The 20,047-nt window shown below is 39.8% G+C and overlaps 1 protein-coding gene across 1 annotated transcript in view; it reads left to right on the plus strand.

Moving 5' to 3' along the window:
- Window positions 1-20,047, plus strand: part of LOC138533009 (IgGFc-binding protein-like) — a 330,908-nt gene that overhangs the window by 57,251 nt on the left and 253,610 nt on the right. The window contains exon 5 of the mRNA XM_069641116.1: window positions 10,403-11,013. Coding sequence (XP_069497217.1) covers window positions 10,403-11,013 — 611 coding nt within the window. The remainder of the gene's footprint in view (window positions 1-10,402; window positions 11,014-20,047) is intronic.

Here is a 20,047-nt window from a genome sequence, read left to right on the forward strand (position 1 = left end):
ATGTAGCAATGAATATTTTATTTCAATTACCACCAATTGTTGAGAAAATGTACTTACACAGTACAGACCCATTGTGTTTGCAAATGTTAGTACTTCACAGAAACGCAGCAAACAATCCTGACAACACGTATAGTGTTTATGGAATAAGACAACAATTGGACAACTGTGCTGGAATGGTGAAATTCACTATAAACTCACAGGAAGATCCACAAGAATTACTAATGTACTTACTATTAGTATTGGAAAACAAAAATATACCTATACATGAAATCTTCCAGATTTCATACATGTGGAAACATATAAGCACTCTCTGCAATAATGTGACACAAGAACAAATCCCCAATGAACGCTTTGTGTATATATCAGTACCTAATTGTGAATCCGTTCCATTTCAGCAACTTGTACAAAATGCAAACCATGGTAGATTATGTTCGACCTGCAATTCAGATAATCGATCCACGTTAGTAATACAAACACATATTAAATACGTAATACTAATGCTTCTACGTTACAATGCAGATGGTACCAAAAACAACTGGATTCACACATGGTCAAATATCACTTTGTAAGAAAAACCTTCACAACAATAGGTATAATCTACCACGCAGGAGCCACAACCAATTCAGGGCACAACACTGCATATATAAAAAAGAAATGTGGATGGTTTGAATGTAATGATAGTACCATTACTCTAAAGCAAACATTACCAGCAAATGTTACAAACACTTATTTAATGTTCTTAAAACCAAAATTTGATAACTAAACGGTACTTAAACCTTAAGTACACTTGTAGTAAATAAATATAAACTGTCACAATATTCCAAAATCTATCTAACTGCCCAAAGATGCTACACCAACTAATCAGATAAATTAATACCACTCAAATAGAGAAAAAAACAGACAGTTATAATACGCCAATTGGTATCTAACTGTCCCAAAATTTTGAAATATCCAAACAGATAAATCAATACCACGAAATTATATAAAACAATATACAGTTAGAATACGCCTACTGGTATTTAACTGCTCCAAAATTTTACAATATCCAAACAAATACCTAATAACTTACTGCTCCCAAAAACTGGAACATTCCAATGTATAAAGCATTAGCCTGAAACAACAAGTAAACACTGAAAACAAACAAACAAATAAACTGTAGCATAACCCAAAAAGGTTTTTTTTTAATCCCACAGACCCAATGATTTTAGCAACAAATTGCACAGTACTCTGGTTTGTCATCCACTAAATATGAGGGTAAAAAAAAGAAGAAAATGTTGATTGTACAATGTAATAAGTCTTTATAAAATACTAATACTAACATGCTATTTTCTTTTATTACAGAAATGAACAAGAAAAACATGGACTCCCGATACTAAACCAAATAGTAAGTATAACATGATAAATACAACCATCACAGCATATCACACCCATACTGGCTTATAACAATGTTCCTTATAAATTTGTTTTTGACCCAAAGTTATAAGCCACTATGAGTGTGATATGCAGCGGTGCTTGTGGCCAGAGCATAGACTCTTGGGTGCATGGCATATGTGGCCACAACCACCGCAGCATATCACACCCATAGATTCAAGCATTGCAACCATTTAAATGTCCGCTGACACAAGGAAGTTCCTAGAACACATTCAACTTGCCAGGGGACGATACGGACGGCGTCCTCAGGACACCCACATTTCAGGACACCACGAGTGTTCTTAGAACACTTTCAGCTTGACAACGAACAATACAGACAACGTCTTCAGGACACCCCCTGCAAACATTCCAGGACCCCACGAGTCTTCTTAGAACACTTTCAACTTGACACCAAATCCATTCTGCTTATTTACGAAGATTTCAGAACAGTCGTGTTGTCGGCAGACAAATCGAACACAACAAAAGCGTCTAGCACATAGAAAATATACAACACTGCACCTATCTCATACTCCCCCACCCTCCCCAAACACTCTTACACACCAACACACTCCACTAAATACAATTTTAAACCAAGTTTCACCTCGCTGTCCGCGGTCATCCGCGAATGCAAGATGTCGGCACCACCAAAAATCTGACGCACTCCACGCCCCACACCGTCCAATCAGGGAACACATCGGATGTCCGCGGACATGGCGCAAGCCGCTCGGCCAATCAGGGCACTGTCCGCGGAGCGAACCGGGATGTCTGTCCGCGACGCGAACAGAGATATCACACATTTTTTTGCCTTACATTTTGGTCATTTTAAAAAAAACTACTGGACGGATTTACACCAAATTTGGTGTAAATCCGTCCAGTGGTTTGGGCTGTAGGCGTGTCTATGGGAAAAAAGAAAAGTTTTGGGACTCCCCCTATAACTTTGCCCCCCCTGGACCAAACCTCTCCAACCTTTGCAAAAAAATTCAGAGTGGACCATATACATTTTTTGCAAAGTTTGGTGAGGATTCGTCCAAAGGGAGCGAAGTTATAAGCCACCCAAAAAATGCTCTTCCTATGGAAACACCAACTTAACCATAACTACATGTACACTACTGTGTCCATGTAATAATATACATATTACATGGCCGTGGTAGCGGCCATATAGTTATAATAATAATAATTAGGCATTTATATAGTGCTACGAACCCTCAGGTATCTGAGCGCTGCTTATTATTACCCAAGGTATTTGGTGCTCATTTATCGACCTCGGAAGGATGAAAGGCTGAGTTTGACCCTGCCGGGATTCGAACCTGCGTTAACAGGCTCTGCACGGATGTCAAAGCGAGCGCTCTACCCGCTGTGCCACTTGACCGGCTGTTTTGGTTAAGTTGCTAAACCCATAGGAACAGTACTTTTTAGGCGGCTTATAACTTTGCAACCCCTGGATCAATCCTCGACAAACTTTTCAAAAAAAGTATATGGCCTACTTAATTTCCTTGCAAAGTTTGGTCAAGGGGGGGCAAAGTTATAAGGGTGTCCCAAAATGTATTTTTTTCCCATTGACTGAATGGAGAAAAAACTTTGCTCACGCCCACAGCCCAAACTGCTCGATGGATTTTCACCAAATTTGTAGCAGGAGTGGCTGCTTGGTCCAGAAAGCATGCTTTTGTAAATTTGTTGGAAATCCGTCCCGTAGTTTTTTTTTAAACAACCAAAAAGTAGGTCCAGAAAATGTGTGATATCTATGTCCGCTCTGCGGACACAGTTCCCTGTTTGGTCTGCGGACAGGACTCTTATTGGCTTAGAAGGCAATGTGTTGTCCGCGGACATCGGACGCACCCACTGATTGGATGGTGAAAAGCATGAAGTTCGTCAGATTTTTGGAAATGTCCACAATGGCCAGTGTCCGCGGACATTGCAGTAAAAACATTTAAAAACACAACATTGCACTTGTCAAACTTATATTATCTCTGGGGAGGTGAAGGGTGATGAGGATGGCATGGGATATGGCTGCAAGAAGCAAAAAAAAGTTGTTTTTTGCCCCATAAAAGTCTACGAACAGTCCTGTGAGGTTCGCGAACACCACTGCATTACCTGATTGGTGAAAAGTAGTTCTTGGATGGCTTATAAATTTGGTTCCACTTAATGAAAGTGAGTGAAATTTTGCAAATATATTTGTAACCCGATTCTGAATGAGTTTGTAAATTAGAAGGGGGGTCACAAAATATTGTAAAGGCTTATAAATGAGGTGCCATTTGACAAACCTACACTTATGTTGGGAAAATGATTATAGTTCTAGATATAAATGTTTTTGCAAAGTTTGGTGGGATTCTGTCAAGAGGGGGCAAAATTAGAGGGTGGGTTCCAAAATATTGTAAAGGCTTATTAATGTGGTGCTATTTGATGAATCTACACACAAATTTGCAAAACAATTTTGGATATAGATATAAATGATTTTGCAAAGTTTCTCAAGAGGGGGCGAAATTAGAGGGGGGTCTCAACATTTTTAAATGGCTTATAACTTTCTTGCCAAAAGACGAATGTGGACGAAAGTTTTCAGAAAGATTACAGACACAACCTTCAATGTTTGTGTAAAGACTGAATGGATTTTGTCTAGTGGGGGATAATAAATATGAAACTCGTGTAAGGAGCATTGACAAGGACATTAAAGCATGGTTTTGCAAATGAGCCTGTGTTTTTTTTTTGGACAAGTGTCATAATGTAGGTACAGTGAGATACCTTTAGTGACTGAGGTATAGCCTGTGGCCATGTGCAGTGGCCAGATTGTCCGGGTCATGGTATAAGGTCATGACGCAGACAATCTGGCTACTGGCCATGACCGCGAGGGATGAAACATGGTGTTATTGTGGCCATGTCCACCTGGGACCGGCTATGTGGTAAAGTTATTTGAAGATAGGATAGGTTTCAAAGGGAAAGAAAATGTGCTTGTGGTAATATGCTCATAGGGTTCTGCAGGCTGCCATGGCAAGGGAAGAGGGGCTGTGTACGGAGCCACGCCTTCTCTTTCCATGTTGGCTGTCTTGGAAAAGGATTTTCCTTCCTACAGCGGGACGTCGCAGGCGTCCCGCTATAGGAAGAAAACTATGTTTCAGCACCCTGGGTTCCCGCTTTGGGAACCAGGGGTGCTAATGGCCCTTATCCCCCATTTCAGGGGCTGCAATGGAGGATGATGGTCTGGAGCACTCGTTTTTTCTTTATTTATTTATAATGCACCATAGCCTGCAGACATCAGGGCGCACACACACACTTCGCTTGGGCCGATAACTTGTGCTTCCGGGCTATTATCTCCTGTTCCGGTCCCTGGAACTGGGGTGAATGTCACATTATTCCCATTAGCATAAAGCAAAATGCTAATGGGAATGTTGAAAGAACGTATTGAGTCTATATACTTTACTGAGAAATGTAGATGTAGTCTATAAAATTTATTTTTTTTAGTTCTATTTTTTAACTGTGAAAGGCTCTATTTTTTCACTGTGAAAGGTAGTTACTAAAGGAACCTTTCTTTTGTTGTTTTAAAAAAAAATCTTTGCAGGAGAGCTCAGAACGTAAGGTTAGGAGGGAAATGAGGGAAGATGCACCGAGCACTAATATGAAGGGGTAGGTGGACAGTGTGTTGAACGTGTGTTACTTCTAAGGTAGTGGGCTGTGTTTCTCATGCTCCTTGATTACAGCTTCAAACGCACGTTGAAATTGCTTCCCCCTGCAGAGTGGTGTGTAGCAGTATATACAGATGACTGTTGTCTTCCAAAGACATGGATCAACATTCTCTTTTATGTCTTGCAAGGTATCTGGTGGGATTTTGTGTACCACAGAAGTAGGCTGTGTGGTTACAGTATTGGTTGAGGAAGATGAGATGGAGGAAGACAGCCCACTACTTGCTGAGAAATGAACAACCTTTCTGAGAGCATTGCGGTTGTTGGATTTGGTGTGGCGGCGCATGGAGATCGTCCCTTGGGAGTACTGTCCAGCTAGTCCACGACTGTTGCACTCAGTGCATTTCACTTTAGTAACTTTAGCCTTTGATACACTCCCAACAGTCGTAAGGAACTGCTACACCCATGATTCTATCTGGGTGCTAGAGGTAGGGACTTCCTCTACCTCATTTTCTTGGTCCTCTTCATTGTCTTTGGAAGTACTGCACTTTTTTGTTGTGAAGGTCCTCCAGCTGGTGGTGGTGTTGGCTCTTAGGGAGGAGGTATGTTAATAACTGGCACCATTTTTAAGATAAATAGCAGTTTTGCTAAAATTCTTCCAAGTATGTACAGTGTACTAGATTGTTAATAGATAATGAGTACAAATAGGTGTAGGAGCTGTGCAAGGGAAATTTTGAAGTTGAAAGTTCCTAGATCAGTAGAAAATGCAGTTCTCAACTGTCTTCAAAGCACAGTTCCGATCGCGAAGTGCAGACACGTTCGCGAACACGTCATCATGCCACGCGCAAGCGTATGGTCATGTGGCACTGTACGAAAGGTCAGACGTTTATGGACACAAAATTTGTTGGGGAAAGTTGCAAAAAGTGTATAGAAGTGTTACAAATGATGCTAGAAGATGCGAAATGGAAGAGTTTTAAGGTGAAACTTTGTAAATTGGACAGAAATATTGCTATATTGGGTAAGTATGATATTACTAAGTTGTAGGAAAATTGCATGCACTGTTAAAAACCCCTGAAATTCACTGACGAAACTTTTTAAAGGGACATTATGGTTAAGTTGCACTACTAAAAACCTATGAAATTCAATGAAAAAACTTTGTTAAAGGGACGTTATGATTAAGTTGTACTACTAAGAACCTATCAAATTCAATGAAATAACTTTGTTAAAGGGACGTTATGGTTACAAGTAAAAGCGAAAACCCCCAGAAATTCGTCAGTTATGGTAAGCTAAGCAACCATAACTGGCGCAACCACCGTGCACTGCTATAACTATATATATATATATATATATATATATATATATATATATATATATATATATATAGTCTGACTAGTAAATTGCCTGTGAGAGTAGAGGTTGGATGGGCCTTAGATATATTGGATAAGTTGAGGTCACCCACAGCGTTGGCAGGGACATTGTCTGGAAGAGTTGTGAGAAAGAAGTCAATAACAGTGAAGAAGAGGATGAGTGTGCCAGTAGGCACTAGATGCAGAGGATAGTAATAATGGTGGGAGCGTACATTTGGACAGAGAAATGCTCGAAGGAGGAGGGTGTAAAATCAGAGGAGGGAAGGAATGCCAATGTTTTGTTCTTGCTAATCATGAGACCAATATCATTGACTTTATAACAACATGGGGGAGTGGAAAAATGATGCAAAGTCACTTTGAAGTGATGAAGGGTTGGCCGTGTTGTGAGGGGAAACATTTTTCAGCGCTAGCTACCACCAAAGGTTTGGGATGTTGAGAATATAAATGATTATTGAGAAAGGAGTGTTTTCCAAGAGGTAGTGGGCATTCCATAATCCCAATTGCAAGTCAGTAGGGGACTGGTGAGATAGAGGAGGGAGTTCTTGGAGTAGATGAATGGAAGGGGTTAGGAAACATGAGGTTGGAGATGGTGGGATGTGGGATAGAGTAATGGTCTGAGTTTTGTTTTGAGAAGTGTGAACAATGGGGATGGGTAAACATGGGGAGGTGAGTAGAGGGAGTGGAGGAATGCAGAGAAGTGAGGTGGGTGGATGAAAACCATGTGAGAGAAAGTTAAAGAACAAAAAGTGAAGGATCAGAAGGATCCGGTTAGGAAGGTACATTGCAGGGAAGGTGCAATGAGAGGCGTTTTAGGGGAGACCACAGTGCCCTAGGTAATCAAACACTATAAGTTAAATATACTGTGCTATTGGTAACCACAATAAAATCACAGGATTCTAGGTGAGAAAACAGTGAAAGTTAAATACACAGTGTCACAGGCCACACAAAAAAGCTATAAAAAAAACAGCACCGTCCAGGCGGCTCAAACACTGCTTTTCTTGTACATGTTCATCTGGTAATTAATCCAGACCTTTTAAAAAGGGTATGAAAAAATTCCTGTGTTCTCACAGGCAATTAATATGTGCCTTCCCACCATTTCCCAACTAAGTTAGATCTCTCAACACGTCATGCTATTTTAATATACCTTTTAGAACTTTGTATCTCAGGGCGAGAAGGCTTCTGGGGTAACAGATCACCACCATCTCACTCTAAAATTCGCTGAATGACCTGACCTTTTAGGATTGTGATCTTCTGTCCACAGAAGACCACGTATGATTACTTGATTATCTGTCACCAATACTGCTGCTTTCAGGTCAGGGTGCAGGTGTGCCTAAGGAGTTTCCAGTAACAGTCCATTCTTCAGTCCATATTATCGACCATGTCGAAAGAATAATAAAACAGCATTTGTATCAATTTAATCTGAATTAGTTGCAGCTGAATGCGGATAATGGCTTCTTGTTTCACCTGGAGGGCCTGTCAGTATTCCTCTTCGCTTTTAATGTTGCCCAGGGCTTTGATGAAAAATCCCCTCTTGCCCAGAAGAGTGTAGATGCAGGTCATAACTGTATGTACATGCTAATTATATATGTCTCAATTTGGCAAAATTTAGGGATGTTCAAGTAACCCAGTATCTGTGCAGTCAGGGCTTTCCAAAGCTGGAAGAAACTGTATACGCCTTGCGATACAAACTGGACTCCCAATTGATGTTAGAAACAGAATGTCATGACTCCCCCCTCCTCTTTTCAATTTACCATCAATATCTCATCATCACAACACAAGAAGCATTTAAGCAAATGCACCTCTGATAAGCCCACCTCACTTTGACCACACATCCAGACACAATGGTCAGTGTTAAGAAACCACCATACAAAGTATGTTGCAAGTCACCATGACCCATACAGTCAACATTCTTTCCTCATTCCAATGACTCCTTTTTGTGAGTCATATTTAACCGCCTCAAGACTGCCATCTAATATAAACATATATCTGGGAGACAAACTCCCCGATATGATATGGCATTTGTAACACGCCTAGTGCTTTACAATAATCTTATAAACCAGAGGTTCTGGACTCCTTTTCTGTTTCCATGAGCTCCATGTGGGCAATTCAATTGAGAATGTTTTCTCGGACATGTTAGTGCTGGAGTAAGGACATATTATATAGGGTGATTTGTCTTAACAAGTATGAGCCAGGCCCAATGCTTGACATTTCTTCAAGTCATTCAGAATACCAGCTCAACATGTTAAGATAAGATTCTACATCCCGTAGAATAGACTTCCATCATGGCCAAAGGCATCAATCTTAATCAAGAACTGACCATTCCTGGGCATGGCATTGCATTTCCCTTGGATAAGGGTTTACAGTGGCATGAGCAAAGGGATTTTCTTGCCAGATTCTCTTTTAAACTCCCATGCAATGCCTATGGCTATTGACTTTTCAAGCTCTGAGTCACCAAATTATATCAATGGATCATTGCCATATAGAAAACACTGAGACTCATTACGAGTTTGGCAGTAAATCCATGAGAATTACAACCAAACTTGTTTACGATTTCTGCCACTCAGCCTCACGGTTTTACTACAGTATTATGAGTGGGGTAACATCAGTGTTAATGTCCATTTTTGGAGTCTATAGGACTTCATGGGGAGTTTGTCGGATTTACCATGAATGTTATTTCCACTGCAGTGAATCTGAGGATTTTTGGAGGCACAATGGAGGATCAGAATCCTCCACTTTAACTAGATACATGGAATTTTATGGTGTGGAATTAAGCTCTTAAAGACACTGCTACCAATGTATCACCATGTTTTGCCCTCTGCCCACAGTCTCCTATTTCACATCAAATCCAAAATGTGGTGATTAAATAGTCAGAGATTTTGTGAATCAGTGTCCTTGTTTTGTGGAGATTTTTCCGGGATCATCATAGTCAATATTTGCACATATTCTGCAGACCTGTATGTGCTTCTACTGACTCAAATTTCACCCCTTTGTGAGGACCAAATAACATTGTGCACCTAATTTCCTGTTTGCTCAACCCCCTTTGAACCTCTGACGCATCCAAAAAGCCAAATAAGGGATTTCTGAGGATACGTGCATAATGGCAGAGAAAGTGGTTTATCAACCCTACCCTTACAGTGTTTTCAGGAACCTAACAACACCTGATGTTTGGGGACAATTATAATTCAAAGGGCTCACCGGAAGGTGCTGCAGTCATGTCACTCTTAGCGGTAAGGTAGAATATGTTTATCTGCTGTATCTTCACTAATTCTGGTATCTGATTACTTTAGTTAAACAGGTGCTTGTGCAATTTATAGGTCGCTTTGGGACTGTGAGCCTCCAAATCTTTACAGATTGGCTCCCTACCATCGCCTCTTTGCACTTTTGGAATTTAAATGCACTCTACTATGCCTAGGAAATGAAAAAAGTAAATGTGATGTGTCTGCTATTTATTTTGACTGTTCAATGTACACATTGTCTGCTTCAATTGTGTGTTGCTCAAGTTCATCCAAGCACTGGATCTGTCAGTGTTTTTTGGTTATTTATTACTGAACATTTTTGGGGCGACAAAACAAGTCAACCAAGGTAACTGCAATAACTATAAAATAATGTGTCTCTATGTGTTTAGTGTTATAGACACTTTTTATCTTAGGGGGTCACATAAAGATTGTCAGAATAGCAAGCTAAAATATCTTTTGTCTCTTTAATAATGTAATGTTTCGTGGCACCTAACGTAGGTGGCTTTTGAGATATACATAGTTACCCAATTGGATGAGAAGTAACAGGTGGCTCTGCCTCCTCTGTTGGGAAAGACATCAACAGAGATGTGGCTTATTCTGGCAGCCATAACCTTGTTCAAGTTTTCTGAAATGAGTGGCACCTTCATAAAATAGGGAATAATCTATACAAAAAGAAGAAGGGGTGAGGGAAAATCCAAGCACGAAAATGACATGTGACTTTCCATTTTCCATTTCTTTTTGCCATGTTGACTGGCCTATTTTTCTGTTTTACTTTCAGCGCTTGCCTGTCCAGATAACAGCCACTATGAGCAATGTGGGGTGAGCTGCCCCTCCACCTGTTACAGCTTTTCACCTCCGGTTGTCTGCTCTCTGCCTTGTAGTGAAGGATGTTACTGTGACAGTGGCTTCATCCAAAGTGGAGATGAGTGTGCACCCATTAAGGGCTGTGGATGTGTGTACAAGGGAAGGTACTACAAGCAAACAGAAGAGTTCTTTGTAGACAAGTTCTGCCAACAGAAGTGTCAGTGTCAAGCAAATGGAATTGTTACGTGCCAGATAATAGCCCCATGTGGCCCCAAAACTGAGTGCAAAGTTGTGGATGGAATCCAAGGCTGCTTTCCCGTTCCATCTGTCACAACGCCTGGCACATGTGTGGGATCTGGAGACCCGCACTACACCACTTTTGATGGACTTAAGTTTGATTTCATGGGCACCTGCATCTATCAGCTGGCTGGGCTTTGCTCCAATGATTCAACACTCACCCCATTCAATGTCAAGGTACTCAACAACAACCGTGGAAACAGTGCAGTATCTTACACAAAGACAGTGACACTGGAAGTCTACAACCTTAAAATAACCCTCAGCAAGGATGCTCCCTTCAAGATGCAGGTGAGGACTTAGGGCTATGATTAGGGCTGGGTTAAATGCTACCAGATTGCAATTCTGGCTGTTCTATTGACAACAACATGAAGGCTGGCTTTCGTTTAGAGCAGGACGGTGAGTAGTGTGATTCTAGACCTCCTTGTTTACAAATAAACAGGTATAACTTTATAAAAAGAAAGAAATTACTGCATTTTCTTCAACAGTGAAGACATTTGATTCCATATGCTAATAATTGTTTCCCAACCATCAGCTGTTTATAGTTATGTGTTTTTCTACTTTTTACATTTTTCTGAATATTGTTGGTTCCTCGATCAAATAGATTGGCACATTGTGAATTGCTTGTATTCATCATTTTTGTATTTTGCACATATGATGGCATTGCAGTGCAGCCTCCCACCACAAAAAAAAAAGATAGGTGAGAGACAAGGATGGAGAGAAGAAGAATATTAAGTTGGCATGGCAAGTGGTAAATGGCTATGCTACTGGAATGCATGGGATGCTTCACAAATTACTAATTGATGCGTCCGTCCACTTACCATTCTTTCTTCTAGTCATATGTTCCGAGTCCTAGTACTTCTCCTTAGTCATGGACCTAGTATTTCATATTAGTCCTTCTAATTTATCATAGTTTTTCATCCTATTACTTCTCCTTCATCACAGTCCCTCATCATAATCCTTCTTTATCATAGACCTTCTTGTTCATCACAGAATTTCCTCAAGTCATAGTCCCTCGTCTTCAGCATGAACAATCATAGTCCTTCTGCACAGTCCAGAATCCTTTGGCACATTGGTAAGACCTGGAATACAGTTTGTTTAAAAGCAGTAATTCTTTATTGTATAACACAAATGAACAGTGCATTCAGGCTTGATAAATGTCTTCTAGCTGTTTGAGCTAGACTAAGGGAGTGCATCCCTCACCATCAGCTTTCTAGCCTAGGTCTTGCTGTTCCATCCCAATCCTTGCCATACTCCCTCCCCTTCATCAGATTCCTTCATCTTAGCCTAGATCCTTCTCATAGTCCCTCTCCTTCATCATAGTCCCTAAACAAACTCCCTCACAACCGTTCTCCATCGCTATAGTCATTCACCATAGTCATTCTCCTTCAACATAGTCCTTTTGGGGTTGTATTTCAGAAGTGTGAATTTTCAATTTTTTTTCAGTTCCCTGAAAAATAAGTGAAATGCTTGAATGCCCTTTTTAACAGCATTATTCCTGTTTTCGTAATAGGCTATTTGAGCTCCTGGACTCACCATAGCCTTCACCCTACCCCAACTCCCGCTATTCCCTATTTTACACCTTTTGTACTGTTTCCCTATTTTTCCCATTTTTACTTACCTTTCCACATCAACCATATATATGTACAGTCGCTATGGAAAGTCCTCAGGCTAGTGTCAGGAAACATGCATACATGTTCTGATGTTCAAAGTTCTTCATCATAATCCCCTGTCATGGTCCTCCTCCTTCATCATAGTCCTTTGACTTAGTCCCAGCCTTTTGTTGTAAACCATTTCATTTGTCCTTGCCCTTCTTGTTTTCATAGTCCTTTATCATAGACCTTCTCCTTTGCCACAGACATTTGCCATAGACATCCTACATCAACATAGTACCTTTCACTTCTAAAAGTCCTTTTTCTTAGTCCTCCTACTTCACTATTGCCCTTTGTCTTAATCCATTTTTTACACCCTAATCCATTCCATTTCTCATATGTCTTTGTTACTGTCCTTCAACTTCATGTTGGTCCTCTGGTATAGTACTACTATATTATCATATTCCTTTAGATGAGTCCTTCTCCTTCATCATTGTCATTTGCACTAGTCCCTTTTCTTCATCCTAGGCCTCTGGTCACATCAATTTTCTCTTTCGCCATTCCCCTTTATCACCTACCTTCACTCTTGGTGCTAGTTCTTGGTCCTGTTCCATTATCCCATTTCATTTGTCATAGTCCTTTGATGTTCTTCCTCCCCTTCATCCTAGTCTCTACATTGTCATAGTCCCTCTCGTTCAACATACTCCTTTGACTTATCATTTATGCTAGATCTTCAGCATAGTCATTCCCTTTCACCATAGTCTTCTATGGCAGTATTTCAATTGTATGAACTGTCCATTTCACAATTGCCTGAAAAATGAGTTAAATACATTAATTTCATTATTGTCAAGCACATTCATGTTGTTTTTGGTACTCCCATACTCGTTGTTGTCATACCCACACCCTTGCCCCATTTTCTCTTCTTCCTTTTAATTTGAATGTTTTATTTAAAATTCCCCCACTTTTTCTCCATTTCCAGACCAACTATATTACAGGGGCTGCTAAACTCATAGGAAGAACACTTGTTCAGCAGCTTATAACTTCGCTCCCCCTGGAGGAATCCTTATCAAACTTTGTATATGGCCAGCTCTGAATTCTTTTCGCCAAGTTGGGTGAGGTTTCGTGCGTGGTTGGGCGAAAGTTATCGGTGGGTCCTGTTGGGTATTTTGTGTAGATTTGGGGCCTGGAGGTATTTTCTTACCGCCGAAAAAATGATTTAGCAACAATCACTCCTTGTATTCAGATTGGGTTATGTATAATAATAAAACAGTGGATATGCATTATTTCAGTACACAGACATATTTAGATGGTATACATTTGTTGGTATGCGTGGTTGGTATGCGTGGTTGGTATGGGTGGTTGTTAGGCGTGGTTGGTGGTATTTATGTTGAGCATAATTCCTTTGTATTATTTGTGGCCCCAATATCCAGAACCCCTTATTTTTGTTTAGATTGTTCGTGTGATCACTAGAGAGACCTCAGGCCTACATTTCAGAAATACCACATTTTCATTTTTAGTGTGCCACCATTGGCAATTCTCACTGAATTATTTACAACAGCGAGCTAACATGTGGTACACTCACTATTTTATATGCAACAGTGAACTATGTCCCGGGTCACTATTTCTGCTGACTCATTTACCTTCAGCAGGCTATTTCACACACACAGTTATTTATAATTGCTCATACTGAATGGAATCGTGCACACAGCTGCAGCCAAGTCTTATTTTTAGCTACCTTAAAAATGACAATTGCACTGTCGAAACATCTCCCCTCATCGTCAGCACTGTAATGGTAAATGCACAAAGGAAAGAGAAAATAAAACACACTACCCGTCTGCTTTCAGATATTTTTGTGTATTATAAAAGTTGCATTTAAACACGATCTTACTCTTTTTACAGAAATAAATGAAATAGCACAGTCAACATTATCTGTAACAAAATGAGAAGAGGGCGACGAGAGCAGTCGCAACATTAAACCTGTTGATAAGACACTGGAATTCTTTCTTCTACACTGACTGAATAGTTTTGCATTCACGCACCTTGCCCCAGTACTTTGCAATGTATAATTGCCTAATCTGTTCAGCATGAGAAATTCTTCAGCTGGTCGCCTTCTGGATGTGGCAATTCCCTCTTCAAGCACCCCCAGTGAGAACAGGCATCAGCCGTTACTCAAACCGGGGATTATTGTCTGGGATCCCCAGTCTCTGCAGCAGTGCAGCTGGGATCTGCTTTTTCAATCAGGAACTCCACAGCTAGCGGTCAGGTCTTTCTCCGATCCATCTAAAATGTATTCTGCCTCTCTCCTTCCCCCAGATTCTACAAGAAAACTTGGTTACAGCCTCTAATATGATGCTTGTCCAATAAGAATCCCTCATGTTCTATCCTCCTCCTGCACACAATAGAAATCTTTTACAGTAAGCAACTGTAACAAAACTGATTTCCTGCTATTCGAGTCTTTGCTTCCTGCAAATACTGTGGACACAGCAGCACAGAGCAGCAAAAAAAAAAAAACTGGATGCGCGTTTAAAATGACTGTCAGAGCCTGTCTTTTCCATCCATTTTGCCCTGGAGAACACATTATTTTATTGATGAGTTAGCATGTTAGTTTTTTGTTAATGAGGTTAGTTCATTAATCCTCAAATGTGTCTCCTGCAACAGAGAAATTTCAGGTAAAAAATATATATGCTTTTAACTGTGAAAAGAAATTATTTGCATTTTATATGTATAAATCGTTTTTGACTGCATAGCCTGTTTTCATTTACATGTCCATGTTACACTGGCAACACATGCCTTGTCTGTACCACCTTATAGCAATGCACCAAACCCATGCAGTGGTGCTGCACTTCAAAAACATGCTATACATTGATCCTGTGCAGTGGGGCTGTGCTCTGTGCTCCCAAAACACGCTAAACAATCCAACATATCCCCTCCTTTTTTTTTTAACTTGGCTACGATCCAAGCCAATTGGAAAAAAAACGATTTGCTTCTTTTTTCCAAAGTGTAGCAATCCCATACAATGAATATTCACGTGCATAAATGAAAAAGTTGAAAACCACTGCTCAACATGTATAAAAATTCTTCTGAGTCTATCAGTTCTTTTAAAATGTTCTACATTTGCCTTCCCAATGGAAGTGTTCATAGTTCAGTGTTTCAATTTTATACTTGAAGTCAATTGAAAACAATAAAATAAAACAACTAACTAAAACAAATAATTAACATAACAGATTAAAACAATTAATTGAAATAATAAATACGTGGAACTCCATATGCCAGGACACTTGTCTGCCTCTTTTGGTTCATTCGGGTACTCTTTCATCTTGGAATTCTTGGATCCTTTTCTATAGAAGTCATCTTTTCTTTGGCATTCCGGTTACTTTGTCTTCACCTCCGCCCGGAGGCAGGCACCATTCGATCTTCATACAGGGGACTCCAGGACTCCATCGTCTCCCGTGACCTCCGGTACAAATATGTTAATATTCTAAATCAAATAGAAAAGAAACATATTAAGTATAAAGCACAATACAAACTTCACCCTTTTGCCAAAAATAAAACATGCTTTGTAAAACATTTTGCCCTTTTTCTCTCGCCTTCTGAAATTAAAGACAGGTTATAGAGCACAAGCATACATAAAAACAACATTCAATATTTAATGTATTTTCATTCTGCACACCGACTCCATAAACTTCAGCTTCTTTTTCATATTATATATATTTACATATATTACAGTGTTTATGTGCCATTATAATCAACCATCTTTATTTAACTTCTCTGTCACTGCCTCCTGACTGTTCCCATTTATTTTACCTTTTTGTGTTCAAGGGACTTTATCTGTTTCTACACGCTCCAGATTTTTTATCTCATATCTTGGATGACATGGCTTGATTTGGTTTACATGGACAAACTGCTCTATTATTGTTTCACCTTCATTCTTCAAAATTTTATAAACTACAGGAGAGACCTTATCTATAATTCGAAATGGCCCCTGCCAGGCTGCTAGAAATTTAGAATTTTTCTGTTTACTTTTTCCAAAATGAAACTTATACACCTGATCCCCTACACTGTATTCTCTCACTGATGTTCTTTTATCGTAGTATGTCTTGGCGCTGTCAGCAGCCCTTTCCAGATTTCTCTGCACAAAAGCAAATGCATGTTGCAAATGCTTCCTCAGTTCATCAATGTACTCATGAACTGTGGATGCACTCACAACTGTCTGCTCATGTGTTCTGTATAGCAGGTGTTGTGGTAACACCATTTTCCTACCTGTTAAGACCTCATGTGGGCTAATACCTGTTGCTTTGGCAGGAGTTGATCTGATTGCCATCAAAACCAATGGTAAACGTAAATCCCAGCTGCTTCTGCCACAAATTTCTTTAACATGTCCACAACAGACCTATTGCTCCGTTTAACTCCACCTGAGGACGCTGCCCAATATGCCATATGTAGTTTCCTTTTCACACCCAGTATTTGCCATACCTTACTCATCAGAGCACTTGTGAAATGACTTCCTCTGTCTGACTCAATTTTTTGTGGCAACCCAAACCTTGAGAACACATGGTTCACCAGCAATGTGGCTGTTGTTTGCGCACTACAATCTGGTGCAGGAATACATTCAATCCACTTCGACATCAAACATATCACACTTAAAATATAACGGTTTCCTCTGATCGACCTTTTTAAAGTGCCTACATAGTCTATTTGCAAATCTGACCATGGAAGAGTTAGGCCTCTTTTTATCAATGGGGCTCTATGCATTGGTGAAGCAGGTTTAAATTGGGCGCATACTAGACATCCTCTAGTATATAATTCCACATCTTGGGACATATGTGGCCAGTAAGCATAATCTTTTAGTATTTCCAATGTTTTTTGTGAACCTCTGTGGCCTGCAGTTATGGCATCATGTGCATGGTGTAGCATTAGCCCTCTGAATGAAAGGGGTACCACCCACTGTATTTGTCCTGTTATGGACTCTCTAATCATGAGTCCATCCTGCAGTCTAATTCATTTTTTATTCTTTAATAGTACCCTCAACTCTTCTTTTCCCATAAAATCATTTTCTGTTAAAGGGTTTTGTTCAGGATCTATCAAATGATTATAATAGATTCCCAATATTCGATCATTCTTTTGTGCCTCAATCAAATCTTGGTCAGGCGTATCATGACCCCACTGTACCACTGGTTGATCTAACTTCTTTGGTGCTTTAGAACGTGTTACTGCATCAATTTGTATTTCACCCAGTAAATGTTCAATTGGTAGCAATTCTCCCATCACAGCCCCAATTTTAGCCAGGTGGTCTGCCTTATCATTTCCCTCCTTATCCTCTCCGGGTGTTTTTAAATGCCCACAAATTTTTCTCCAGTATATTGTCAAATCATTCTCTGACACCAATTTGTTTATGGCTTGTATCATTTTTCCATGTTTAAGTGGCTTTTTGTTGTATGTAATCATGCCTCTCGCTTTCCAGCCAGGTAAATACTCCACAAAGCTATTTTGTGCATAGTCAGAATCAGTCACCAAGACAATTTCACTGAATTTATTATCAACTGCAGTAGCAATTGCTTTATAAATGGCCGCCAATTCCACCACTTGACTGCTTCTAGCTCCAATCCTCATCCCTATACTCGGGACGCCTTCACATTTCAACCAGACGTTCCCTATTCCTGACAATAATTGTTTATTACTGTCATTTTCAATGTGATAAGCACAACTATCCACATATACAGTTGGCAAATCCTTGCATGTTTTTTCATCAAAAGCTTTGTGTGGTGATTGTTCAAATTCCTGCAAACTAGGTTCCACTTCCATTTCGTTTGATACTTGTTCAGCTGCACAGTCATGTAAGTCAGCTAACCCTTGAGCAATTGGGCTCTTGTTATTTTGTCCATATCTCACTTCTACAGGAAAACCTTGTAATGCCAGCGTCCATGAAGTGATTCTGGACTGCGCTAGATTACCTGACCTAATTCTTTTACTCTCTAAAAACTGCAAAGGTTGATGATTTGTTTCAATAATCACCTTTTCTCCCTGAACAATAGGGCGGAAATGTTGTAGCGCCCACACAGTGGTAGGGCCTTTTCACATTCATTGAATTTCATTTCAACTTGGGAAAATGCCTTACTTGAATAGGCAATGGTTTTATGATTCAAATCGTGTTTTTTTGATAACACTGCTGACATACATTGTTCAGAGAAACCTATTTCTATAAAGAAATCCCTACCCTTTATGGGATATGCTAAACATGGTGCCTTTATAAGACATTCCTTCAATTTAGCCACTGCCTCAGACTGATCTTTTTCCCATATCCAGGGTGTATTCAGTTTAAGCAGTTTAGTCAATGGTTGGGTGATTTCAGCATAATTTTCAATGAACTTTCTATTATAGCCTGTCATCCCTAATAAACTTTTTACCCCTTTCACATTTTTAGGGTCCTTTAGTTTTTGTATGGCCTCTATTTTCTTCTTTTGTGGATTTAGCCCATGTTCAGTCACTTCATGGCCTAGAAAGTTTACTTTTTTCTTGCACCATTGCGCTTTTTGTAAAGATACTTTGGCGCCTGCTTTCTGCAATTGACCAAGCACATGTCTTATTTCATCAAAATGGCTTTTCAGGCTTTCGTATTTTATTAGGACATCATCCACAGAAAATATGGTTCCTCTTTCCGCTGCATCTGGCATGGCCTGTCTCAAAAATATGCCAAATTCACTCCCACTATTAACGTACCCGAACGGAGTTCTAACCCATGCGTATTGAGTCCTGTCAAATGTAAAGGAAAATAAATTCTGTATCTCCTCTGCCAATGGCACGCACCAATATCCAGAGGTGAGATCTAATGTGGTAAACACTTTTGAACCATGTACCTGAGCTAGGCCCTGACCAATGAATGGCAGTGGCCATCTAGATACTGGTACTCTTTTATTTAACTCCCTCAAGTCTGCACATAGCCGCTATTGACCATTTGGCTTTAACACACCTAAAATAGGTGTATTGCATGTGCTATGAATGGGCCTGATGATTCCCCGAGCTTCTAAATGTTTTATAATCTCTGCTTATAATTCTAAACATGCCAGCGGTAGTCTATACTGGCGTACAAATACTGGACTTCTGCTACACCCTTCTGGTAGTGTGGCCACATGTAAATCAGTCAAACCGTAATCATAAGCATCTTTTGCAAATACATCCTTAAACTCCATAAATATCTCCCTCAGATTGTTTCTATCCTCATCGCTGTCACATGCATCCGCTGATAAAATCTGCTCTTCTACCATTTTGGAAAATTCTGGAAAATCTTCTGGTAAGGGAATCTCGGCGCATTCCTATAACTGTGTGGCTGTGTCTTTTTGTAAAGCTGCCACTTTTAAATATTTTGGCATATCAGCTTCCACTTCAATGGGCTGATTTTCTGTTTCATTTTCATTTAAATTAAATGTTATGCAATCCTCTTGATGGCAGCACACTGTCTCATTTGAATCATAAGGGTACACAGAATGAATTTTAAATATTCCTTTGGGCTGAGAGTCCAGGTATTCTGGTAACTCACCCTTGGCATCTACATACTTTTCAGGGATATTTCCAATCACCATGTTATTTAGATCTGCAGTATAATGTGATTTGTGTATGGCCATTCCTAATGGGGAGTTTTCCTCTAAATGAATTTCTGACAACCCTTATTATTTACCATAATTCTTACAGACCCTTCACCAATATCTACCAATGGAATGTATTCATAATCCAGGCCT

Source organism: Ambystoma mexicanum, chromosome 1p, assembly GCF_040938575.1.
Source record: "Ambystoma mexicanum isolate Mex_15411 chromosome 1p, UKY_AmexF1_1, whole genome shotgun sequence".
NCBI classification, from domain to species: Eukaryota; Metazoa; Chordata; class Amphibia; order Caudata; family Ambystomatidae; genus Ambystoma; species Ambystoma mexicanum.